This window comes from Melanerpes formicivorus, unplaced genomic scaffold (assembly GCF_026170545.1).
Source record: "Melanerpes formicivorus ecotype bairdi unplaced genomic scaffold, bMelFor1.0.p_v2 SCAF_52, whole genome shotgun sequence".
Lineage (NCBI taxonomy): Eukaryota > Metazoa > Chordata > Aves > Piciformes > Picidae > Melanerpes > Melanerpes formicivorus.
The window spans coordinates 4349946-4373205 of record NW_027142404.1 but is presented as its reverse complement, the minus strand read 5'-3'; the positions used below and the strand labels follow the sequence as shown (position 1 = coordinate 4373205).

Sequence of the window (23260 nt, the reverse complement as noted above, 5' to 3'; positions counted from 1 at the left end):
CTTGGAGGTATGTGACTCAGCAATGTACAGGGACCAGAAACCACGAGAAGTGAGTCACTGCTCTCCCACCCACCTCCCACAGGTCCTGCACCAAGCCACAAGCTCTGTCTGCTTTCTTCACTGGCAACACGGGGGTGTTATGTGGGAACACACAGGGTTCCAAGGTGTCATCTCCAAGCAGGCAGTCCACAACCAGCTTCAATCCCTCCCCTCCTTCTCTAGGTATGGGACAATGCCCCACTCTGGATGTTCTGGTTACTTCCAGAGTTACTTGCATAGGTTCAGTGTCTAAACCCCCTCTATTTTCTTCAGTCGGTCAAATCTCTGGGTCAGTTCTTGCCTCATCCCCAATGCTCAATTGCAACATTCTGACCCTCATCTGTCCCTCCTCCAGAACCACCCCTATGCCAAACTGAACCTGTAAGCTTCTCCCCAGTAAACTGCATCCTATGCTTGGCACCAAGACATCTCCCACCCCAGTTCCAGCCTCACTCTCCAGTTTAACATCCTCAACCACCAGGGCTCCAAACCCTTCCCCCAGGGCTACACTCTAGAGAAATATCTCATGTCCAACACACTGTAACATATTTCTACAGAACAGAATAGAATAGAATAGAATAGAATAGTTAACTAGGTTGGAAAATACCTTTGAGATCATCCAGTCCAACCTATCATCCAACACCATATAATCAACTAAACCATGGCACCAAGTGCCTCATCCAGTCTCTTCTTAAACACCTCCAGGGATGGTGACTCCACCACCTCCCTGGGCAGCACATCCCAATGGGCAATCTCTCTTTCTATGAAGAACTTCTTCGTAACATCCTGCCTAAACCTCCCCTGGCACAGCTTGAGACTGTGTCCTCTTGTTCTGGTGCTAGTTGCCTGGGCGAAGAGACCAACCCCCACCTGGCTACAACCTCCCTTCAGGGAGTTGTAGAGCACAGTAAGGTCTCCCCTGAGCCTCCTCTTCTCCAGGCTAAGCAACCCCAGCTCCCTCAGCCTCTCCTCACAGGGCTGTGCTCTAGCCCCCTCCCCAGCTTTCTGTCCTACTGCTCTTTGCTCCCCAGTTTCTGGGCTTTAAGATCGCACAGAATCCTTAGTTCGCGAGTAAGCCGAGCGTTTCTGTGTGGGTTTCTGTTAAGGCTGTGCCAAGCTGTTCTGGGTCCTGGGCTTGCCGGTCACTGACCCCCTGCTGCCTCTTTCCGAGTTAGTTTTGTTTCTGGAGTTCTGAATTCTCTAATTCATGTAAACTGTTGAAGGTGGCTCTGTATATTAGAGAGTCAATCTCTGCCACACAACTTGTGGTGGAAGATGAGGTAGTTGAGAGCCTGTGGGTCAAAATCAGAGGACAACCTAACAAGTCTGACATCCTGATTGGAATCTGTTACAGACCACCCAACCAGGATGAGGCGGCTGATGAGTTGTTCTACAAGCAACTGGAGGCTGTCTCAAGATCATCTGATCTTGTCCTTGTTGGTGACTTCAACCTCCCAGATATCTGCTGGGAACTTAATTCAGCAGGGAGGAGGCAGTCCAGAAGATTCCTGGAACGAATGGAGGACTGCTTCCTGACACAGCTGTTAAGCGAGCCTACCAGGGGACAGGCTCTGCTTGACCTGCTGTTCTGCAATAGGGAAGGGCTGGTGGGAGATGTGATCGTGGGAGGCTGCCTAGGGTGCAGTGACCACGAGATAGTGAAGTTTTCAATATGCAGGGAGATTGGGAGGAGCACCAACAGAACCTCCACCTTGGACTTCCGAAGGGCGAACTTCAGCCTATTTAAAAAACTTGTCTGCAAAGTCCCCTGGGTAGCAGCCCTCATGAACCAAGGGGTTCAGGAGGGTTGGACCTACTTCAAACAGGAGCTCTTGAAGGCACAGGAATTGGCGGTTCCCATGTGCCGGAAGGCAAGCCGGCGGGGAAGGCGACCAGCCTGGATGAGCAAGCAGCTCCTGGAGGATTTAAGGGGGAAGAGGAGGCTGTATCACCTTTGGAAGGAGGGGAAGGCTTCTCGAGGTATGTTCAAGGAAGCTGTTAGATTATGTAGGAATAAAATTAGGGAGGCTAAGGCCCAGCTGGAACTGAAGCTGGCCACCTCAGTCAAAGATAATAAAAAGCATTTTTATAAATATATTAACAATAAGAAGAAGGGCAGGAAGAACCTGAACTCCCTAGTGGACCTGGAGGGGAACACAGTTACTGAGGATGAGGATAAAGCTGAGGTCCTGAACACCTTCTTTACCTCAATGTTTAACAGCAAGGCAGGAGTTCAGGACGAGTGGTCTCCGGAGCTGGGCGTTGGGGTCGGGGAGCAGAGTAATACCCTGGAAATCCATGAGGAGTTAGTTCGGGACCTGCTGAGCCACTTGGATATCCACAAGTCCATGGGACCAGATGGGATCCATCCTAGGGTGCTGAGAGAGCTGGCGGATGTGCTAGCTAGGCCACTCTCCATCATTTTCCTCCAGTCCTGGCTCACTGGTGAGGTCCCAGATGACTGGAAACTGGCCAACGTGGTCCCCATCCACAAGAAGGGTCGGATGGAGGAACCTGGAAACTACAGGCCAGTCAGCCTGACCTCAGTGCCAGGGAAAGTGATGGAGCAGATTATCCTGGCAGCAATAACTGCGCACCTGAAGGATGGCCAAGGGCTCAGGTCCAGCCAACATGGATTCAGGAAGGGCAGATCCTGCCTCTCCAACCTGATCTCTTTCTATGATCAGGTGACCCGACTGGTGGATGTGGGGAGGCCTGTGGATGTGGTCTACCTAGACTTCAGCAAGGCCTTTGACACCGTCCCCCACAGCAAACTGCTGACTAAGCTGTCAGCCTGTGGATTGGACCACTACACTCTGTGCTGGGTTAGGAACTGGCTGGAGGGCCGGGCCCAGAGAGTGGTCGTGAACGGTGCCGCATCCAGCTGGAGGCCAGTCACCAGTGGTGTCCCCCAGGGATCAGTGCTGGGCCCTGTCCTCTTCAACATATTCGTTGATGATCTGGATGAAGGGGTAGAGTCAGTCATCAGCAAGTTTGCAGATGACACAAAGTTAGGGGCAGATGTTAGTCAATTAGAGGGTAGAAAGGCTCTGCAGAGGGACCTCGACCGACTGGAAAGATGGGCAGAGTCCAATGGGATGGCTTTCAACAAGTCCAAGTGCCGAGTGCTGCACTTTGGCTATGGCAATCCCATGCAGAGCTATAGGCTGGGGTCGGAGTGGCTGGAGAGCTCCCAGACAGAGAGGGACCTGGGTGTGCTGATCGACAGCCACCTGAATATGAGCCAGCAGTGTGCTCAGGTGGCCAGGAGGGCCAATAGCATTCTGGCCTGCATTAGGAATAGTGTGGCCAGCAGGAGCAGGGAGGTCATAGTGCCCCTGTACTCTGCTCTGGTTAGGCCGCACCTTGAGTACTGTGTCCAGTTCTGGGCTCCTCAGTTTAAGAAGGACATTGAGACACTTGAGCGTGTCCAGAGAAGGGCAACAAGGCTGGTGAGAGGCCTTGAACACAAGCCCTATGAGGAGAGGCTGAGGGAGCTGGGATTGTTTAGCCTGGAGAAGAGGAGGCTCAGGGGTGACCTTATTGCCCTCTACAACTACCTGAAGGGTGGTTGTAGCCAGGAGGGAGTTGGCCTCTTCTCCCAGGCAACCAGCACCAGAACAAGGGGACACAGTCTCAAGCTGCGCCAGGGGAGGTTCAGACTCGAGGTGAGGAGGAAGTTCTTCACCGAGCGAGTCATTCGGCATTGGAATGGGTTGCCCAGGGAGGTGGTTGAGTCATCGACCCTGGAGGCGTTCAAGGGGAGATTGGACGTGGCACTTGGTGCCATGGTCTAGTCATGGGGTCTGCGGTGTCAGGTTGGACTCGATGATCCTCGAGGTCCTTTCCAACCTAAGTGATACTGTGATACTGTGATACTGTGATATGTGCTTTCTGGAGAGAGAGTTCCTCCAGCCGAATACCTGGGCTGTAAATTGCTTGTGGCATAGTTTGCACATAAATAAATTATTAATATTTCTATGAATATCTCTGCCCCTCACTCCTGAGGGGAGATTTTTATAACAGAGCAGCTCCAACCCGTGGATCGTTTTTGTGGCCTCCTCTGGACTCTCTCCAGCAGCTCTGTGTTCTTCTCCTGCTGGGGACACCAAAACTGGAGGCACCAGTGGAGGTGAGGTCTCAGCAGGGCAGAGTCAAGGGGCAGAATCCCCTCTCTTGCCCTGCTGGCAAGACTCCTCTGGATGTGGCCAGGACATGATTTGATTTGTCTTGGGTGAAAATTTGGTCCATTCTGCGTTATTTATTTATTTATTTATTTATTTATTTATTTATGTAAGAGCTGTTGGTCTTGAGAAGGGAATTTGTTCCCTTGGAATATCCAGGGACTTTTCTGTGCCCTGTTTTATAGCAAGCCTGTTTGGATGAAGCAGGTGCGAGATCAAAAGATGCATGCTCCATGAAAGGTGTGTCTAAAACCTTTGGGGATGAGTTCTAATCCCCATACATCAGGAGATTCTCCTTTAATGCTGTGTTGGTGGCTAAGAGACCTGCTGTACTCAGGTCTTCTTATCTAGGAACCTTCCCTGTCCCAAAGTCTTCTGGGATGAGGTTTTGTTCCTGAGAAAATTAGGCCATGGCCTCAAGTTGTGCCAGGGGAGGTTTAGGCTGGGTATGAGGAAGAATTTCTTTGCTGCAAGAGTTGTCAGACATTGAAACAGGATGCCCAGGGAAGTGGCAGAGTCACCATCCATGGAGGTGCTCAAGGAATGAATAGATGTGGCAATTTAGGACATAGTCTGGTGGCCACTGTGCTGTTGGGTACAAGGTTGGACTTCACGATCTTGGAGGTCTTTTCCAACCTTTATGATTCTACAGTTCTATGATTGTCCCAGCATCCAGGGCTTGCTTTTTCACAAGGCGGCTCTTCAGGATTTTGCCATTGTAATTTGGCCCCAGCTTTATCAGGCTGAACTCGGCACTGGCATTTCCCAGCCAGCTGCAATGGGTTGAAAACCAGGTACTGAAGTGGTGTCGCACCGCTGCTCCTCTACAGCTGAACTGGCAGGGGATGTTAAAGTCTGAGGTAAAGTTTCCCGAGCTCCATAGGCAGCACAGGCTGTGCAGCAGGCTGAGAGCTGAGTGGCAGCGGTTTGGTAACACCTGGGATGGATGCTTAAACTCAGGCCATGCAGCTGGTGGCTGTAGAATGTGGCGTTTGCTAGGAAGCTGCCATTCAGCTTGATTAAGGATAGAAGTATCCCCATACATGCTGCATAGCAATTTGCTAGCTTCCTAAAGCATTTCAGAGTGAGGCAATGTTAAACTTTCCTGAAAGTCCTCCTCTGATCTTTTTATAAGTTTATAACTCATATGAATCCAGAAGAGGCCACAAGAGTGATCCAAGGGCTGGCGCATCTCTGCTGTGAGCGCAGGCTGAGAGACCCGTGGGTGTCCAGCCTGGAGAAGACAAGACTCCATGGGGACCTTAGAACTGCCTTCCAGTACCTGAAGGGATCCTGTAGGAAGGCTGCAGAGGAACTTCACATGAGAGTGTCTAGAGACAGGCCTAAGGAGGGATGGTTTGATGCTGAGGCAGAGCAGTGTTAGACTGGTGCTGAGGAAGAAGTTCTTCAGTTTGAGGGTGGTGAGACTCTGGAATAGGCTGCCCAGGGAGGCTGTGGCTTCCTCCTGCCTGGGTGTGTTCAAGGCCTTGAGCAACCAGGAGAGGCATCCCTGCCCATGGCAAGGAGGTTGGAGTAGATGATCTTGAGGTCACTTCCAACCTAAGCCATTTAATGAAACTCTTGGTGACTTGGTTTTTCTCATTTCTTCTTGGGAATAATATTTGTTTGCTTTTCCTCATGGGACAGTTGAGAAGCTTCTTTCATTAGTGTTTATAAAGGACTTGGAGATTCTAGAAGCCAGATGCCAAAGGAACACAAAAGGTTGTTATTACCAGGGGCTTGATTAGAGAAATGCTTTGTTGTTGTCACCTTTCTCTTTCTTTGCCTTACGATTCACTGCAGTCTTTCAGATAATGAAATTTCCATCCAATAATGACTGTAATAACTGAACAATAATGAGGAAGTTTCCCTCTGAAACCACTGCAATTTGCATTGACCCACTCTGAGAGCCTCCTGAATCTCATATTCTATTTGGTCAGTTAGAGGGAGATCAATGCTTGTTTGGCTTTTGTGAAACATTACAAAACTGAAGGTTTGCAATGCAACAAAATGAGAATTTGACATAGGGGTCATGCTTTATTTTTCTTCTGGGCTCTGAGCAATTCTTGTTCATTTTTATTTCATTTCAAAATCAGGATTGGCAACCTTGCCTGAGAGTAAGCTCTGTGGAAGGTTGGCTGAAGAATTAAGCTTTCCTTCCCCAAACCCGTATTCTTAATGGCATTGTAAATGAAAGAGGAGAGACATGGGGACACGTGAAAATCAAGCACTGGGGGTCTAATGCCATTCTTGCACCTTTATCACATTTCTAGATGCAAGCTCATAATTTACAGTTGCTGGATGCTTTGCCACCACGTGAGGCAATGTGCCAGTTACCCGTGTCCACGCCCTCGCCTGGGTTGCTCTGCTTCTAGTATGCTGGTCCTACATGTATTAAAAATTGAGACTACTGTTACCTATGTAGCATACCACAGCTGCTCAAAAGCAGTCAAACAGCTCTCTTAAGTGAAGGGCAAGGTTAACTTCAGCATCTTCCACCAAGAGCTATTTCAGGGCCATTGCTTCCCTTCAGAGACTGGTCAAGTGATGCAGATGGGCCGGAAGGTTGTTGCTGTGTGACTGAGGAGCGAAGCTTTGAAGTCCATAAAAGCCTCTGGGGCAGTTCCTTCAGCTCTTAGCATTTGTTCCCTTCTTGAGACAGGTGCTCACCTCCCTACATGGCTGCCTTGTTCCATCATAGCCTCCCTCTCCTGTGTGCTTATCCACACACAGCAGCATGACTTAACAGGCCCTCCAAAATCTGGGTTGAGTAGCTTTGAGGGTGCACCTGGAGGATGATGGGTTCGTTCCACATTTGGAGTGTACAGGTGTCCCACTTGTGAACTCCAACAGTAGTATCACTTCCCTGCAAAGAAGCAGAGGTTCTAAAACTGAGCAGCTTGAACCTGAGGGGGAGCGAACGCCACAGGGAGGCTGGCACTTCTACAGCCCATATTACCTGGGGACATTTCATCTGTAGATGATTCATAGAATGGGTTGGGTTGAAAAAGACCTTAAAGACCACTTAGTTCCACCCCCTCTGCCATGGGCAGGGACACGTCCCGCCAGCCCAGGTTGCTCAAGGCCTCAGCCAGCCTGGCCTTGAACACCTCCAGGGAGAGGGCAGCCATAGCTTCCCTGGGCAACCTGTGTCTCTCCACCCTCACTGTGAAGGATTTCTTTTTAATCTCCAGTCTGTATCTCCCCTCCTCAAGCTTCAATCTGTTCCCTCTTGTCCTATCCTTACAAGCCCTTGTTAAAAGTACCTTCCCAGCTTTCTTATAGGCCCCATTCAGGTACTGGAAGGCTATTCTAAGGTCTCCCTGGAGTCTTCTCCTTGCCAGGCTGAACAGCCCCAGCTGTCCCCATAGGGGAGGTTCTCCAGCCCTCTGATCACCTTCATGGCCTTCTCTAGACCTTCTCTGGCAGCTCTGTGTCCTTCTTGTGCTGTGGGCACCAGAACTGGAGGCAGTGCTGCAGGTGGCGTCTCAGGAGAGTAGAGCAGAGGGGCAGAGTCACCTCCCTGATTCTGCTGCTCTCCCTGCTTTGGATGCAGCCCAGGACATCATTCCCTTCGGGCTGCCAGCAACTATTGCTGGCTCCTGGGGAGCTTTCTGTCAAAGTGACTTTGACCACTTTGCTCATGGGCTCTCCCTTTGCACTTAAAATTCCTGTGTCCAACTGGGGAGAAATTTGCAAAGTCCCAGTGACAAGATTACAGCTTCACATGGAGAGCAAAAGACTTTGTTGTTCTGGTGCTCACCTATCTGAATTAGAGACTCTTTCAGTTGATTTGTTTTCTGCCTGCAGGTCCACAAGACTCTTTTCTTTCTCTTGCAGAAGCAGACAGCCCCCTACTTGACTGTCAGGGTGTGCATCATGGGAGAACCACTCATGAACAACAGCATCCTCGATCAGTTTGTTAGCAGCCATGAGCAGTCGTATGAAGAGTTTCTAAGTACATTCACTTACCTTTTGAAAGGTAGGTAGCTTCCCACACCTCCCAGGAAGGGAAGCTGAAATGGGAAGCAGGAGCAGTTGGTGTTGTTTTGCTCATCACTTGCTTTGTGACCTTAGGCAAATCCTTGCGGTATTTTCATTTCTCCTGCCGTTGGTGGGATCACTAAGGACAGCTTTGCTTCAGAGGGAGGGGACATCCACAGTCCCCCTGGGCAACCTGTTCCAGTGTCTCTCCACCCTCACTCTCAAGAATTTCTTCCTAATCTCCAGTCTAAATCTGCCCTCCTCAAGCTTCAATCCATTATTCCTTGTCCTATCGCTGCAAGTCCTTGTAAAAAGTGCCTTCCCAGCTTTCTTGTGACCCCCTGAGGTACTGGAAAGCCTCTCCAGGCTGAACAGCACCAATTCTCTCAGCCTGTTTCCATAGGGGAAGTTCTCCAGCACTCTGATATCTTGGTGGCCCTTTTTTGACCAAGTCAGGTGCCATAAAAATAAATGTCAGACCCGTATTACTCAGAGTTCTCTTTACCAGAGCTTGCAGCTAAAAATGATGGCCTTGCATTATTGTAGAAGCACTGTATATTTTTTCAATTACACCATGTGGCATGCTCCATTCATTGGCACTCAGAAGTCTGTCTTGTCCTTGTCCTTCAGGCAGAACTAAGTGTCAGTCACAGACACTGAGCAAAAAACCAGTGGGGGACCTGAAGCTGCCATAGGAGTAATCTTGTGGCAACCTTCTCTCTCTCCTCCCAGTGAAAAATAGTAGAGAAAGGAGACACCTGGGGCTGAGGTAAGAGGATTGAAAATGAGGTTCTGGTCTTCTTTGCATAGGATTGATACCCTGCCTTAGGAGCATGCTGCATGTCATGATGGCGCTTGCAAAAAGCCTCAGCATGTCTTCAGTCACTTCCATTGCCACTACAGCATTTGCCACTAGAAACTGTATAAAAGGTAGAGCTTTACTGAATGACATGCTTAGAAATGCAGCTTCCTATGCTGATGGAAACAAAAAAAGCTCCGCTTGTTTTCCTCACACTTTGATTTTCCTATAGAAGTACCCAAAGGTGCTGGCTTGCATTCTGATGACCTGCAGAAATGCCACTGCAGACACTGAGCACTTTGGCAGCAGAGCAGTGCAAGAGACTTGAAAGTAGATCATGCTCTTAGTTTCTTAATTTTACGGAAGAATGACACAGAGCTGTTGGAGGCCACAAAGATGACCCAAGGGCTCCAGCACCTCTGCTGTGAGCACAGGCTGAGGGAGCTGGGGGTGTCCAGCCTGGAGAAGAAGAGACTCCAGGGGGACCTTAGAGCTGCCTTCCAGTACCTGAAGGGATCATCCAGGAAGGCTGCAGAGAGACTTTTCATGAGGGTGTCTAGAGGCAGGCCAAAGGGGAATGGTTTGAAGCTGAGGCAGAGCAGGGTTACACTGGAGCTGAGGAAGAAGATTTTCAGTGTGAGGGTGGTGAGACTCTGGACAGGTTGCCCAGGGAGGTTGTCTGCCTCCTGCCTGGGGGTGTTCAAGGTCAGGTTGGATGAGGCCTTGATTCTAGTTGAGAGGTGTCCCTGCTCATGGCAGGGTGTTGGAGTAGAGGATCTCTGAGGTCTCTTCCATCCTAAGCCCTTCGAGGATTCTGTGATATTTTTAGTTAGTCCTCTCCTGCTTTAACAAACAGAGGATCCTCCGTCAGTGAGGTGCATATCAAAGTGCTGCCTTGAATAAAATTTGTGTCTACAGGCAGGTTTGGATTCACGTTTCTTCCCTGGTTCCTGCTGTTGATGTTGCTGTGTTCCGTTCAGCTCACGCTGCCTGGCAGCACACTGAGGTGTGAGCACTTTGATTGGATCTGTCTCTGAGCAAAGTGAACCTTGGATATGTTCTTCATCTCCTGTTGCTGTGATCCTTCTGTGCCCGGCAAGGTGTCAAGGGGAGGAAGTTGGAAAGTGGCTGACCAGTACTTCTCTGCTTCCGGGTGGTACATGAGGCCCATTCTGTGTTGTGATGAGATGAATTTAATTCCCTGGTGGAAGCTGTGCAGTTCCCAGTGCATTGACAGTAGTTGTCTGCTTCCCTTTGCTCATAAACCACAATTAGGAGGACCAACAGCTTTTCAACTTCCTATCTGAGCATCAGTGGAGGCACTTTACAAATGCAACTCCTGACAGCAGAAAGGCCTAGCAGAAAACTACATAAGAAATGACAGTAAATGCACTTTAATTGGAAAAAATGGACCAGTAGGACAGCGTGAACCCCCAGAGAAATGTTCAGGTTTTCCTCTATGAGTGGATTTGCCAATAAAAGCAAATAGATGGTTCAATAAAACTGATTAAATTAATCTGTCATCCCTGGGGAACTTAACACAAGACATGAAATAGGGAAACGGAGCTTTTTATTGATGTGTTCTGCTGGATCATTGGAAAGGATTAGTTGGGAGGGGAGAAAAATTCTATTGCTTGTTAATTCAGCAGCTCTCTCTGTGTAACCCTCATTCAATCTAGGGTAAAATCAAATAGCATAGAGAGCCCCTCTGCTGTGTAGGAAGAAACCCCAGCCCAGACAGAGGGATGCAATCAGAAGAGATAATTTTGGAAATAATAGCAGCTGATCTGTTTTCAGGTTATTTGTAGTTCTCAGCCCTCAGTGGTACTTGCCGTGCCCAGTGCTTCATCTGCATTGTACAGACAGGGAAAATGAGCCGTACTGGAAGGAAAGAACTCGACCTTGTTTGCACAGGGGCTTGCTGGCAGCACCAGATAATGACAGAGGTATTTGGACTTGTGGAAACTTTGGCAGCCCTAGCACACCTGGAGTACTCTCTCTGGATTTGGGCTCTGCAGAAGAGAGTCCAACAGAAGCCATGAGGGTGATTGGTGAACGTGAACATCTCTGCTGTGAAGAAAGACTGAGAGCCCTGGGGCTGTGTGTTCTGGAGAGGAGAATGCTGAGAGGCATCTATGAATATCTGAGGGGAGGGTCTCAGGATGATGGTGCCAGGCTCTTTTCAGTGGTGCCCAGTGCCAGGGCAAGGAATAAAAGGTACAAGCTGGAACACAGCAGGTTCCACCTCAACAGGAGGTGGAGGGTGCTGGAGCCCTGGAGCAGGCTGCCCAGAGAGGTTTACTCTGGAGACTTTGCTTGATGTATTCTTGTGTGACCTGCCCTGGCAGGAGGGTTGGACTGGATGATCTCTGGAGGTCCCTTCCAGCTCCTAACATTCTGTGATTCTGTTTCCCCGGGAGCAACTCTTTGTTCTTTTCTGTGATGCTTTTATGGCTAAACAATTTCTCAAGATTGTTTCAAGGGGGGAAGTATCTTTTTGTCTTGTGGCATACCTTAGATTCTCTAGAATGTAGAAATGGCAAATATTTACAGAACAGTGGGGGTTGGAAGGGACCTAGAGAGATCATTAATCCAACCTCCCTGCTAGAGCAGGGTTACCTAGGGGCACAGGAATGTGTTCAGGCAGGTTTGAAATCTCTCCAGAGAAGGAGACTCCCCAACCTCTCTGGACAGCCTGGGCCAGGGCTCTGGCACCCTCACAGCAAAGAATTTTCTCCTCGTGTTCAAGTAGAACCTCCTGGGTTCTAGTTTGTGCCTGTTGCTCCTTGTTCTATCCCTGGGCACCACTGAAGAGCCCTGCCCCATCCTCTTTCCTCCCCACCCTTTAGATGTTGATCACTATTGAGAAGATCTCAATCTCTCAGTCTTTTCCTGGCTAAGGAGCCCCAGGTCTCTCAACCTCTCCTTATATGAGAGGTACTCCAGGTCCCTCAGCTTTGCTGTTGGTAGTTTGCTACCAGATTCCATCCTGTAGTGGCATATTGGCTGTGGTTAAACTCTGCAGGACTATAAAAAGCAGGATGAACCTCACTCTGGTTCATCACCTGGCCTTGACAGGCATCAAAAGTGTGCTAAATGCAGCTGTTGGCTGAGCTCCACCTCACTGCAGTGAGGTGAGGGAGCCCTCTTTTCAGGTGTGCAAATGACCCTGAGCAAATCATGGCAGAGACCAGAGTCATAGAGTGGCTCAACAGAACAATCAGAAACAGACATCAAGTGACCTCACTTGCAGTGCAGTGTGGAACTCTGCATGGGATTGTCTTCTCCTTGTGCCCACCATAAAATCACAGGCAAATGCCTGATTTCAGCAGGGGAGGGTTTTGCCTTTCAAAAACCCACAGCAAACCTTCTGAAGGTGCCTTCATGTCTTCTTTACCTGAATGAGACCTTCCAGTAGCTGAAGGGGGCTACTATAAATCTGGAAAGGGACTTGTAGGGGAGAATTAATTGAAGCTTAAGGAGGTCAGATATAGACTGAAGATTAGGAAGAAATTCTTGACAGTGAAAGTGGGCAGACACTGCAACAGGTTGCCCAGGGATGTCCCCTCCCTGGAGGTCAGGGCCAGGCTGGATGAGGCCTTGAGCAACCTGGGCTGGGAGATGTCCTTGCCCATGGCAGGGGGGTTGGAACTGGGTGAACTTTAAGGTCCCTTCCAACCCAACCCATTCTATGATTCTGTGATGATTCTTTACTATAATACCCCAAATCAAGCATTTTTGTAACTCTCAGGCTCCCTGACACCTTATTAATTTGGTGTCAGCTGCTGTAATCTTTTTATGATATGCTTTAAGGCAGGAGTGCCTTAGAAGTGTGAGGATGCCAGATGCTTTTAATGCTGAACTTCCAGTTGTATCCTATCTACCTTCCTGCAGGTGCTGAATTCCTCGGAAATGCAAGTACAGGAAAGGTTTTCAAATTGGATTCTGTCCTGATTTGTATCATCTGCTATTTTAAAGTGCTCCCAATAAATATATTTACTGCAGTTTCTTTCTGCTGCTGCTGAATTTAAGCAGATTTGTGGTTGCTTTGACTGTGAAAAACCAAACCAAACCAAAAGCAAGGTTTTCAAACACAGTGCTTAGATAAGTACTAAATTCAAATACATTCTTTTAGCTAAGATTCAAAGTATGGCCAAGACTCAGAAGGAAGTTTGGAGACCCTGTACACTGAACTGAAGTTCTGCCATTAGTTTCTGTCCTAGGGTACAGCAAATTATCTATGGGACAGCAATGTACCCTTGTGGCCAAGAAGGCCAATAGTATCCTGGGGTGCATCAAGAAGAGTGTGTCCAGCAGGTCTAGAGAGGTTTTCCTCTCCCTCTACTCTTCCCTGGTAGGGCCTCATCTGGGGTATTGTGTGTAGTTCTGGACTCCCCCATCTGGGGAGACCTCCTTGCTCTCTACAACTCCCTGAAGGGAGGTTGTAGCCAGGTGGGGGTTGGTCTCTTCTCCCAGGCAGCCACCAACAGCAGAAGAAGACACAGTCTCAAGCTGCACCAGGGGAGGTTTAGGCTGGAGGTGAGGAGAAAGTTCTTCCCAGAAAGAGAGATTGGCCATTGGGATGTGCTGCCCAGGGAGGTGGTGGAGTCACCATCCTTGGAGGTGTTCAAAAAAGGATTGGATGTGGCACTTGGAGCCATGGTTTAGTTGTCATGAGATGTTGGGTGACAGGTTGGACTTGGTGATCTTTGAGGTCTTTTCCAACCTTATCAATTCTATGATTCTAAGAGAGACAGGGATCTGCTGGAGTGAGTTCAAGAGAAGCTATGAGGATGACTGGGGGGGGCTTGGAACAGCTCTGCTGTGAAGACAGGCTGAGAGCCCTGGGGCTATTTAGTCTGGAGAGGAGAAGGCTGAGAGGGATCTGATCAATAGCTGTGGAGTGGGTCTCAGGATGAAGGTGCCAGGCTCTCTTTGGTGCTGCCTGGTGTGCTGCTGGGGCCCAAAGGGGCCCAATACAAACCCAGAACAAGTCCTGGGATGCCCAGGCATGATCTCCCTCTCCCCCTTCCTTCTGCAGGGGTCTGGGGAAATGTGGGAAAAAGACAGAACTCAGGCACCAGAAAGTCTGATAAACCAGGGGATGTGTTCTCCCTTTATGGTAAGAGCATGTGCACTGGCCATGCTTCTCCTAGGCTAGGCCTGGGTCTGCCTTTTGTGGTCACAGCGGGGCAGAATCCCATTGCATTGGTTAACACTGCTGCTTGCTCCACTTGCCCTGTTGGCCAGACTGAACCTCGGGCAAGTGAGAAATACAGGCCAAAGGGGATTTGCCTTGCCTTGCCTTACCTTAGGTCCGGGAAAGAAGCCATGCACCTTTCCTTGCAAGCCTGAGAAGCCAAGCTTTGCTTTGCCTTGCAGCTCAGAATCTGTGCTGTGCCTCTGTTTACCCTGAAAGACAGAAGTGCCCTTTGCAGAGAGGGGATCCTGCCCCTCTGCTCTGCTCTGCTCTGCTGAGACCTCACCTGCAGTGCTATGTCCAGCTCTGGAGCCCTCAACGTTTCTTGTGCTGATGGAGCAGGTCCAAAGGAGGCCACAAAGATGATCAGGGGTTGGAGCAGCTCTGCTCTGAGGCCAGGCTGAGGGAGCGGGGGGTGTTCAGCCTGGAGAAGAGAAGGCTCCAGGCAGACCTAACAGCAGCCTGCCAGGACCTGAAGACTGCAGAGAGACTGTTTGCAAAGGCCTGCAGGGACAGGAGAAGGGACAATGGCTTTAAGCTGGATAAGAGCAGACTTAGATTGGATGTGGGGAAGAAGTTCTTGCCAACAAACTGAATTTTGGGCCTTGAAAGTATTTTTCGCTCTTACTGCCTGGCATTAAGCACTGTACAATGGTTTGCAGAGTCACAGCTGGGCAAATGAAGGTATTTCTGTACTATGTTCCCATCCTGTGAGCATCTCAAAGTGAGGCTTCATGGAAATATGTTGGTGACAGGACTTGTTATCGAATGTGCTTGCTGAGGATATGTTTGAAGAATGGAGATACTAAATGAACATGAAACTCATAATCATAACCTCTCTGCCAGGCAACTAGCATGCTACTGTGAGGAAAATGACTTTTTGTTCAGCTGTCCTGCAGAGAATTACTGTACTGTTTGAATCCCAGGTTTTCTGTCAGAGCAGAAGTTGGAAGGGATTTAAGAGATTCAGAGGCATTCTGCTGTCTCCTAGTCCACTGTTTTGAGGACAAAGAAGTAAATTGGAATTTACAGTAGTTGTGGGAAGAGGGTTGTAGCTTTCCTCTAGGGTTATTTTTTGTTACAGTGAAAGAAGCCTGTTTTTCATTCTCACTGAACTTTTGGTTTTGGAATCTATTCACTTGGAAAAAAGGCAGAAAATACCTGGCAGTGTGTATTATTTTATCCTGTATATCACATAGTGGAATCCTAGAATGGCTCAGGTTGGAAAGGACCTCAGAGCTCATCTACTTCAACCCCCCACCATGGGCAGGGACCTGGCTCAAGGCCTCATCCAACCTGACCTGGAACACCCCCAGGAAGGGGGCAGCCACAGCCTCCCTGGGCAGCCTGTGCCAGAATCTGATCACCCTTGTACTGAAGAACTTCTTCCTCAGCTCCAGTGTAACCCTGCTCTCCCTCAGCTTCAAACCATTCCCCCTTGGCCTGTCTCCAGACACCCTCATGGAAAGTGTCTCTGCAGCCTTCCTGCGGGATTCCTTCAGGTACTGGCAGGCAGCTCTGAGGTCCCCCTGGAGCCTTCTCCAGGCTGAACACCCCCAGCTCCCTCAGCCTGCCCTCATAGCAGAGCTGCTCCAGCCCTTGGATCGTCTTTGGATCATCTCCTCTGGACTGTCTCCAGCAGCTCTGTGTCCTTCTCGTGCTGGGGACACCAGAGCTGGAGGCAGGATTGGAGGTGGGGTCTCAGCAAAGGAGAATCAAGAGGCAGAATCCCCTCTCCTGCCCTGCTGCCCACACTGCTCTGGCTGCAGCCCAGCACACAGCTGCCTGCTGGGCTGCAGGAGGGCACTGCTGGCTCCTGGGGAGCTGCTCAGCAACCAAGACCCCCAAGTCTCTTTCTTCAGAGCTGCTCTCAAGCCACTCTGCACCCAGCCTGGGTTTGTGCCTGGGATTGGTCCAAACCAGGTTTTCTTCAGTATGTTATTGATTACTCTGTCTGTTCTGCCTTTGTAGTGTTTCAGACCATGAGACTTGTATCATTTTTTTGGGGACTACCATTTCATCTGACAGATTTTGCTGTCCGGAAGTTTTTCTCCTGCTAATCCTCTCCCTGGCTTTGTGATGAGCTACTCCATTGGGCTTTGAAATATGTGGGTGATCAGTGAGCATTTTCAAAAGATTCTCTTCCAAATTGGAGGACAAAGAGAATTTGAAGCAATATAGAGGAGAGATGGCAGGGGACACACACACACACACAAATACCCTACTTATATTTTGTGATGGAAATATCTTCCTGAAGTCTGCAGCGTACTCTTCAGTGACACATGATTATGATCGATGCTGCTCTTGAGAAACTCAGATTTACATTTCTTTAGCCCTAAAGCTGCCTTGGTATTTCATTGTCAGGGTACTGACAGTGGAATTTCTAAAAAGTGAGACGGAAAAAAACATCTTGCAGAGTGGCTGTGGGAATCTTTCCATCATTTCAGCTTGCTGCTGCTGCTGCTGCTGCTGCTGCTGCTGTGTGGTTGTGTTTGTATCCCTGATTTGGGGCTGCTGTCACATGTCGCAGAGGCTGCTGTGGTGTAGCTGAGTCTTGGCAGGTTGAAAACTGTGACTGTGAATAATGAGTCAATTAGCACTTGGGCAGGGGGAAGGCAGAAGCGATCCCTTTGCTGCCTTGAATATGATCCTCCCTCCTTCCCCTTGTCTTTCAAAAGTAACGACAGAAGCAGTTGAAGTTCAGAATGCTGTGAAAGGAATGTAGCAGTTGTGACTGTTGCTCCTTCAAGGGAGCCAGTTATCAGAAAGTCACAGAATGGCTCATGTTGGAAGGGACCTCAGAGATCATCTACCCCAACCCCCCACAGTGGGCAGGGACACCTCTCGACTAGACTCAGCTGCTCAAGGGCTCATACAACACAGCACATGGGAGCCCTGAGCCAGAGGATAGGAGAATGTGTAAAGGAAGTCAGTCTTAGATCTAATCAAATCCACATTTTTTGTTATTTCTTGGGTCCTGCATTATGCTCTGTTGTGAATCTCCCTGCAGAGGAAGAGGGAAGGACCAGTCAAGGAAGTAAAGTGGATTCCTTAAGCAAACAGTTCCCTGCTCCTGATTTATCAAGCAGAAGTAACCAGGAGAGCCCACCTGGGAGAAGCAAAGGAGTGTGGGTGCCTCTTCCGCCAGAGATGCCAAGTGAGAGTGAGGTAATGAGTTAACATTTGTCCATGTGGACAAGGACTGCTCTCCAGCAGGTGACAGCATGGGGAGGGACACTGTCCAAATGTGAGGGGCCAGTGGCATTTATCTCCTCAGGGGCAAATACAGGAAATGCTCCCTGAGTGTGGAATGCCTGCAGAGGATCACAGCTGGCAGTGGCATTTGCTCTGCTGAGGAGCTGCCATAATCTCACCAGTAAACAACATGGCCCTGCAGGGGCCTTTGTAAAGCTCCTGCTGAAGGCTGCAATTAATGGTAGAGGTTGGCAAATGGGAGAAAAGTCTTAGAGTTGTAGAAGCACAGAATGGTTTTGGTTGGAAAAGACCTTTCAGGTCATTGACCATTCTCTGACTCTGCAAGGCTGGGTCTAAACCGTGTCCCTCGGCACCGCATCTCTGCCTTGCTGAAACAACTCCTGAAAGGCCACACTGAGTATTGTGTTCACTCACTTCAAGAGACATTGAAGTGCTGGTGGCTGAGGGAACTGAGGTTGTTTAGTGTGGAGAAAAGGAGACTGAGGGAAAATCTCACTGCTCTCTGCAACTCCCTGAAGGAGGCTGGAGCCAGGTTGGTCTCTTCTCATGAGTAAAAATTGATAGGAGGACAGCAAATGGCCTTAAGTTGCACCAGGGGAGGTTTAGGTTGGATATCAGAAGAAAATTCTTCACTGGAAGGGTTCTCAAAGCCTGGCACAGGCTGCCCAGGGAGGTGGTTGAATCCCCATCCTTGGAGGTGTTTCAAAGAGGCAGAGATGTGGTGCTGAGGGCCATGGTTTAGCACCAGACTTGTTAATGTTAGATGTTGGACTGGATGATTTTAAATGTCCTTTCCAGCCACCATGGCTCTGTGTTGTTGTGCTCTATTTCCAGGAGCACTGTGCTCACTTTAACAGAAGTAAATTAAATCCCTCATCCATGTGTGTAAAGCAGCAGGAGCTTTGATTGTGATTTTGGCTCTCTTTCATGCATCTAAGTCCTTCTGCCTGTCTATCTACAGAGAGTTATGAATGAGAGCTGGAAAGCTGGTGGCTCTGCTGGAAATGATCTCAGTGTGCCTGAAGGAGTGAAGGTGGTTTTTCTTTGATTTTCTTCCAAGTGGGGATTATGAGCAGAGCCTAACTGGTTTGGGCTTCACTCATTTGCAAAGTCCTTGCAGTTTGTTGATGTATTGTTTTCCTGTCCCTGTGAAAGAAGGATCAACAGCCAGAATTGTTTTTCAGATGTTAATGAGTGTGCACTTCTAAAGTGTAAAGGCTAGGTAAGTGTTGATGAAAGTGATGCCAAATACATCTGAGAGCATCTCTAATTACTCCATGGAAACACAGAAGGGTACACAGTACACGTAGTAAATCCTCCATGGTAACACTGCTAGTGCATGGGCTGGGAAAGCCCCTTCATTCCCACCCTCTGCATCTGTTCAGAGTGCTGCCTGAAATACGAAACACTGCTTCACAGATCCAGAGAATGGGTTGGGCTGGAAGGGACCTTAGGGATCATCCAGTTCCACACCCCACACCCCCCCTCCATGGGTAGGGACAGCCCAGGCTGTTCAAGCCCTCAACCACCCTGGCCTTGAATACCTTTAAGGGACCCTTAAAGAGTAGATTTAATTTGGATGTTAGGAACAAGTTCTGCACCATGAGGGTGCTGAAACACTGCAATAGGTTGCCCTGGAAGGTAGTTGAGGCCCCATCCCTGGAGGTTTTGAAGGTCAGGCTGGACAGGACTCTGGGCAACCTGATCTAATGGAGGATGTCCCTGCTGGCTGCAGGGGGATTGGACCTGTGGAGGTTCCTTCCAACCCAAACCATTCTATGGTTCTGTGATCATCCAGTTCCAACACGTCTGCCAAGGGCAGGGCCATCTTCCACTAGCCCATGTTGCTCCAGGCCTCATCCAACCTGGCCTTCAACACCTCAGAATCTTTTTAAATAGTTTAGACCATTTTCAGGGGACATCAGCCTAAGGAAACTGTAGTGCAATGTCCCAGGTGAAATACTCTAAATTTAATGATTCTTACCTTTTTCTTTGCCCTGTGGCTCTCCATCCAGATCCAACCAGACGGATCACGTCTGCTTTGCCTACAGCCTGTGTTGCCTCTATGCCCTCCTCAAGCTTCAATCCAGTCCCTCTTGTCCTATCCCTATGAGCCCTTGTCAAAAATCCCTCCCCAGCTTTCCTGTACCCCTCTTCAGTTACTGGAAGGCTGCTCTAAGGTCTTGCTGGAGCCTTCTCTTCCCCATGCTGAACAGCCCCAGCAAAGGGGAGGCTCTCCAGCCTTCTCATCATCTTCGTGGCCTCCTCTGGACCCACTCCAGCAGTTCCATGTCTTTCTTGAGCTGGGGGAACTGTAACTGGATGCAGTGCTGCAGGTGGGGTCTTAGCAGAGCAGAGGGACAGAATCCCCTCCCTGTCCTGCTGGTCACACTGAATTTGATGCAGCTCAGCACATGTTGGCAGGGGAGAGTGGAGAAGACGAGGCAGATAACTGAATGGGGTTTTTTGTGGTTTCTTCTCAATTGTACTGGAAGGAATGGGATTAATACATTTTAATCTATTTTCTAATTTGGGAGTTTCATTGCAGGTGAACAAGGACACAGATTTGGAAGTTACTGAGATGTATGAAGAGAGATGCAGTGGTAGGTTCCCCTCCTTTCATATTCACTGTCAGTGTCTGTCTTTGGAAACAAGTGTATGGATGTTGTTTAAAGAGCTTAAAAGAACTTTCAACAAATGTTTTTTTTCCTGACACTGTCTCCCATAACATCCTCCTGGAGAAACTGGCTGCTCATGACTTGAATGGGTGGACACTTTGCTGGGTGAAAATCCATCTGGGTGGTCAGGCCCAAAGAGTGGTGGGGAATGGTGTTCGCTTCAGATGGCAGCCACTTCCAAGTGGAGTTGCCCAGGCCTCAGTGCTGGTGCCAGCTGTGTTTAAGATCTTTATCAGTGATCTGGACAAGGGGATTGAGGCACCTTAGTGCCTAGAACCAAGTTCATGGAAGTATTTTTAGACATCTCCGATTCAAAACAGGCCACAAATAGGATGCTAAGGAATAAGCCCATTACTAAATTCCCAAGCGAAGCAGTGAGGAAATAAGAGCTCTGCCAGAGCTTGGGGAAAACTTGCCAATTTGCCAGACTTTGCCTCTCCCCAGGCTTTCCATTCACTGCAGTGTATTTGTGTGTGTGCATGAGTAAATGTTAATTACCTGTGTTTAGATAGCCCCAGTAAAACAGGCTCAGAGTCAGAAAAACACTCATCTGCTTGTGCTGTCTGAACAGCCACACTGGGAAATCTTTCCAGTTAGTGCTTTTATTGATGATAAAGATAATCAACAGAACATTATGACCACCATGGAACATTATCAGGGTGCTAACTACTCACTCCTTACATGGCACTTGATTTGGCTTTCAGTCTCTGCTCTTCTCCTGGGACATCAGTCCCTACACAGGCTGCCAGAGTGAGGAAGAAGCCCTCTCAGCCTCTAAGTAATCAGCAGTGCTCACTACAACTCGAAGCAAGTAGGTTGCATTTTATAGCACTGAAGCACTGCATAGCCAGAAGCTAGGTATTCCACTTCTTAGGATCATGGAATTGTTTGGTTGGTAAAGCCCTTTAAGATAATTCAGTCCAACCAGAATCTAACCCTACCAAGGCTGGTCCTAACCCATGTCCTTCAGCACCACATCTCTGTGTCTTTGAAATGCCTCCAGGGATGGGGATTCAACCACCTCCCTGGGCAGCCTGTGCCAGGCTTTGAGAACCCTTCCAGTGAAGAAGTTTCTTCTGATATCCAACATAAACCTCCCTTGGTGCAACTTAAGGCCATTTCCTCTCATCCTGCCATTTGAAAGAAGAGCCCAACATCTACTTTACTCCAACTTCCTTTCAAGGTGTTGTAGAGACTGAAAAGGTCTCCTCTCAGCCTCCTTTTTTCCAGGCCTAACTCTGTGAGGAAGGTGAAGAGCATCCATATTTATATCTGGGAAACCCAAAGCCTGGGTCTTGCCCAGGGCTTCTTCAGTGGACATAGTTGTTGAGCCACGATGAAAAATTTTCCCTTGACTCCTAAGTGTAGAAAATAGGACTTGGAGTTTGCTAGTTGTCTTACCTGTCAAAATCCCCTTGATAGGCTTCATAATAAGAGAGGTGAACTCCTGCTCCTGCAACAAAATGCAGATTACAACAGAGTCACTTCTCTAGTTTGTAATCATAAAGTAATAAAATAATATCCCTACTGACCACCCTGGTAAGGGATTTCTTCTGAAGAAGCCCAGCCAGTTTGTCAGTGAGAGGAGAGCATGATGAATTTGCAGACATTCTGTTGCTGGCCTTTTGAAGTGCTCTACCCTCTGTGTCAGAACAAGTGATGGATTGAAGTCTTCATATGGGCAAGCCAAGCTGGGACACCCACTAAAAATAGCTTACCTTGCTTGGTTAGTGCAGCCAGCTTCTAGCTGCACTCCTTACTGCCAACACTTCAGTGTCTCTGTAACAGAGACTCATTGAGTCCTGTCATAGACTGGGTTGGGTTGGAAGGGCCCTTGAAAATCATCCAGTTCAAAGTCCCTGCTCTCAACATAACTGCAACCACCTCACCTATGCCTCAGCCTCCAGGCTCTGTCTCACTTTTGCTGGGTCACTCTCAGGCTTTCCCTTTGGAAACATTTTCCAGCCTTTTGCCTGCACTAAGCAGACAAATCTCTCTGTCTGAGATCTGTCTGTTTGAGATCTGTCTGTCAGAGTTTGAGATAATGGCAGTAACCAGGAGAGGTAACAGACAGAAACTCAGACTGGACATTGCCAGGGAGTTCAGTTTCTTGTTGTAAAATGGTGGAGGGATGAGAAGTGGAGCTTTGTTATGTGAGTGTATTCATAGAGTCATGGAATGGGCTGGATCAGAAGGGACCTTAAAGGTCATCCAGTTCCAAGCCCCTGCCCTGGGCAGCCCAGGTTGCTCAAGGCCTCATCCAGCCTGGCCTTGAACACCTCCAGGGAGGGGGCATCCTCAACCTTCCTGTGTAGCTGTTCCAGTGCCTCCTCACCCTCACTGCCAAGAATTTCTTCCATTCATCAGTCCAGTGTGAATCTGCCCTCCTCAAGCTTCAACCCTTTGCCCCTTGTCCTGTCACTCCAAGCCTTTGTAAAAAGTCCCTGCCCGGTGCTCCTGTAGCACCTTTCAGGTTTTGGAAGGCTGCTCTAAGGTCTCCCGAGAGCCTTCTCTTCTCCCCCAACTCTCTCAGCCTGCCCCATATGGGAGGTTCTCCAGCCCTCTGATCCTCTTGTTGGCCTCCTCTGGGCCCATTCACATAGCTTTAAGGGGCAGAGCAGTTGGCTCTAGGTTAATACAAGAAATGCTCACAGGTAAAGGAAAGTGGCTCAGAGCTGATAGTGTGAAAAGCATGAGGGAAAATGGGTGTTAAAATCTCTCACCTCCAGCCATGCTTTTTGGGATGTGTCCTGAAGGAATCACGCTTGTGAGTCGGTGCAGTTGCTTCTCACAAAGGACAGCACACCCAGCCCATCTCTTTGGCCACTGTGCAAATTCCTGACAGCTGTTTTCAGTAGACATCCCTGGTCTGAAAGCCTGAAACCAGGGCATTGCTCTGCACTGGGGGACTTTGGCACAGTCACCCACAACTGACAAAGTGCTGCCCCAAACCATAGCTTTTGTAGTGGCCTGTTTAATCACTCTTGCTCACTGAATTTAATCTGTAAATATAAGCAGCTTAAGGCAACAGTAGAGATGATCAGGCTTGCTCCAGGGACTGGCTGGAGAATGCTTAGCACCTCTGTTTAGGCAACAGAACTGCTTTCCAGGACTGGTGTCAAATCACTTGCTGCAGGGCTCCAAGGGTAGTCAGAGATGG

General features: G+C 48.9%; 1 protein-coding gene across 2 annotated transcripts in view; it reads left to right on the top strand.

The window, feature by feature from the left end:
* IFTAP (intraflagellar transport associated protein) overlaps window positions 1-23260 on the top strand; it is a 112415-nt gene that overhangs the window by 14305 nt on the left and 74850 nt on the right. For both annotated transcript variants that reach the window (XM_068160768.1, XM_068160766.1), the window contains exons 2-5: window positions 8064-8205; window positions 17217-17374; window positions 18384-18455; window positions 19971-20025. In XM_068160768.1, the coding sequence (XP_068016869.1) occupies window positions 8064-8205; window positions 17217-17374; window positions 18384-18455; window positions 19971-20025 (427 nt within the window). The remainder of the gene's footprint in view (window positions 1-8063; window positions 8206-17216; window positions 17375-18383; window positions 18456-19970; window positions 20026-23260) is intronic.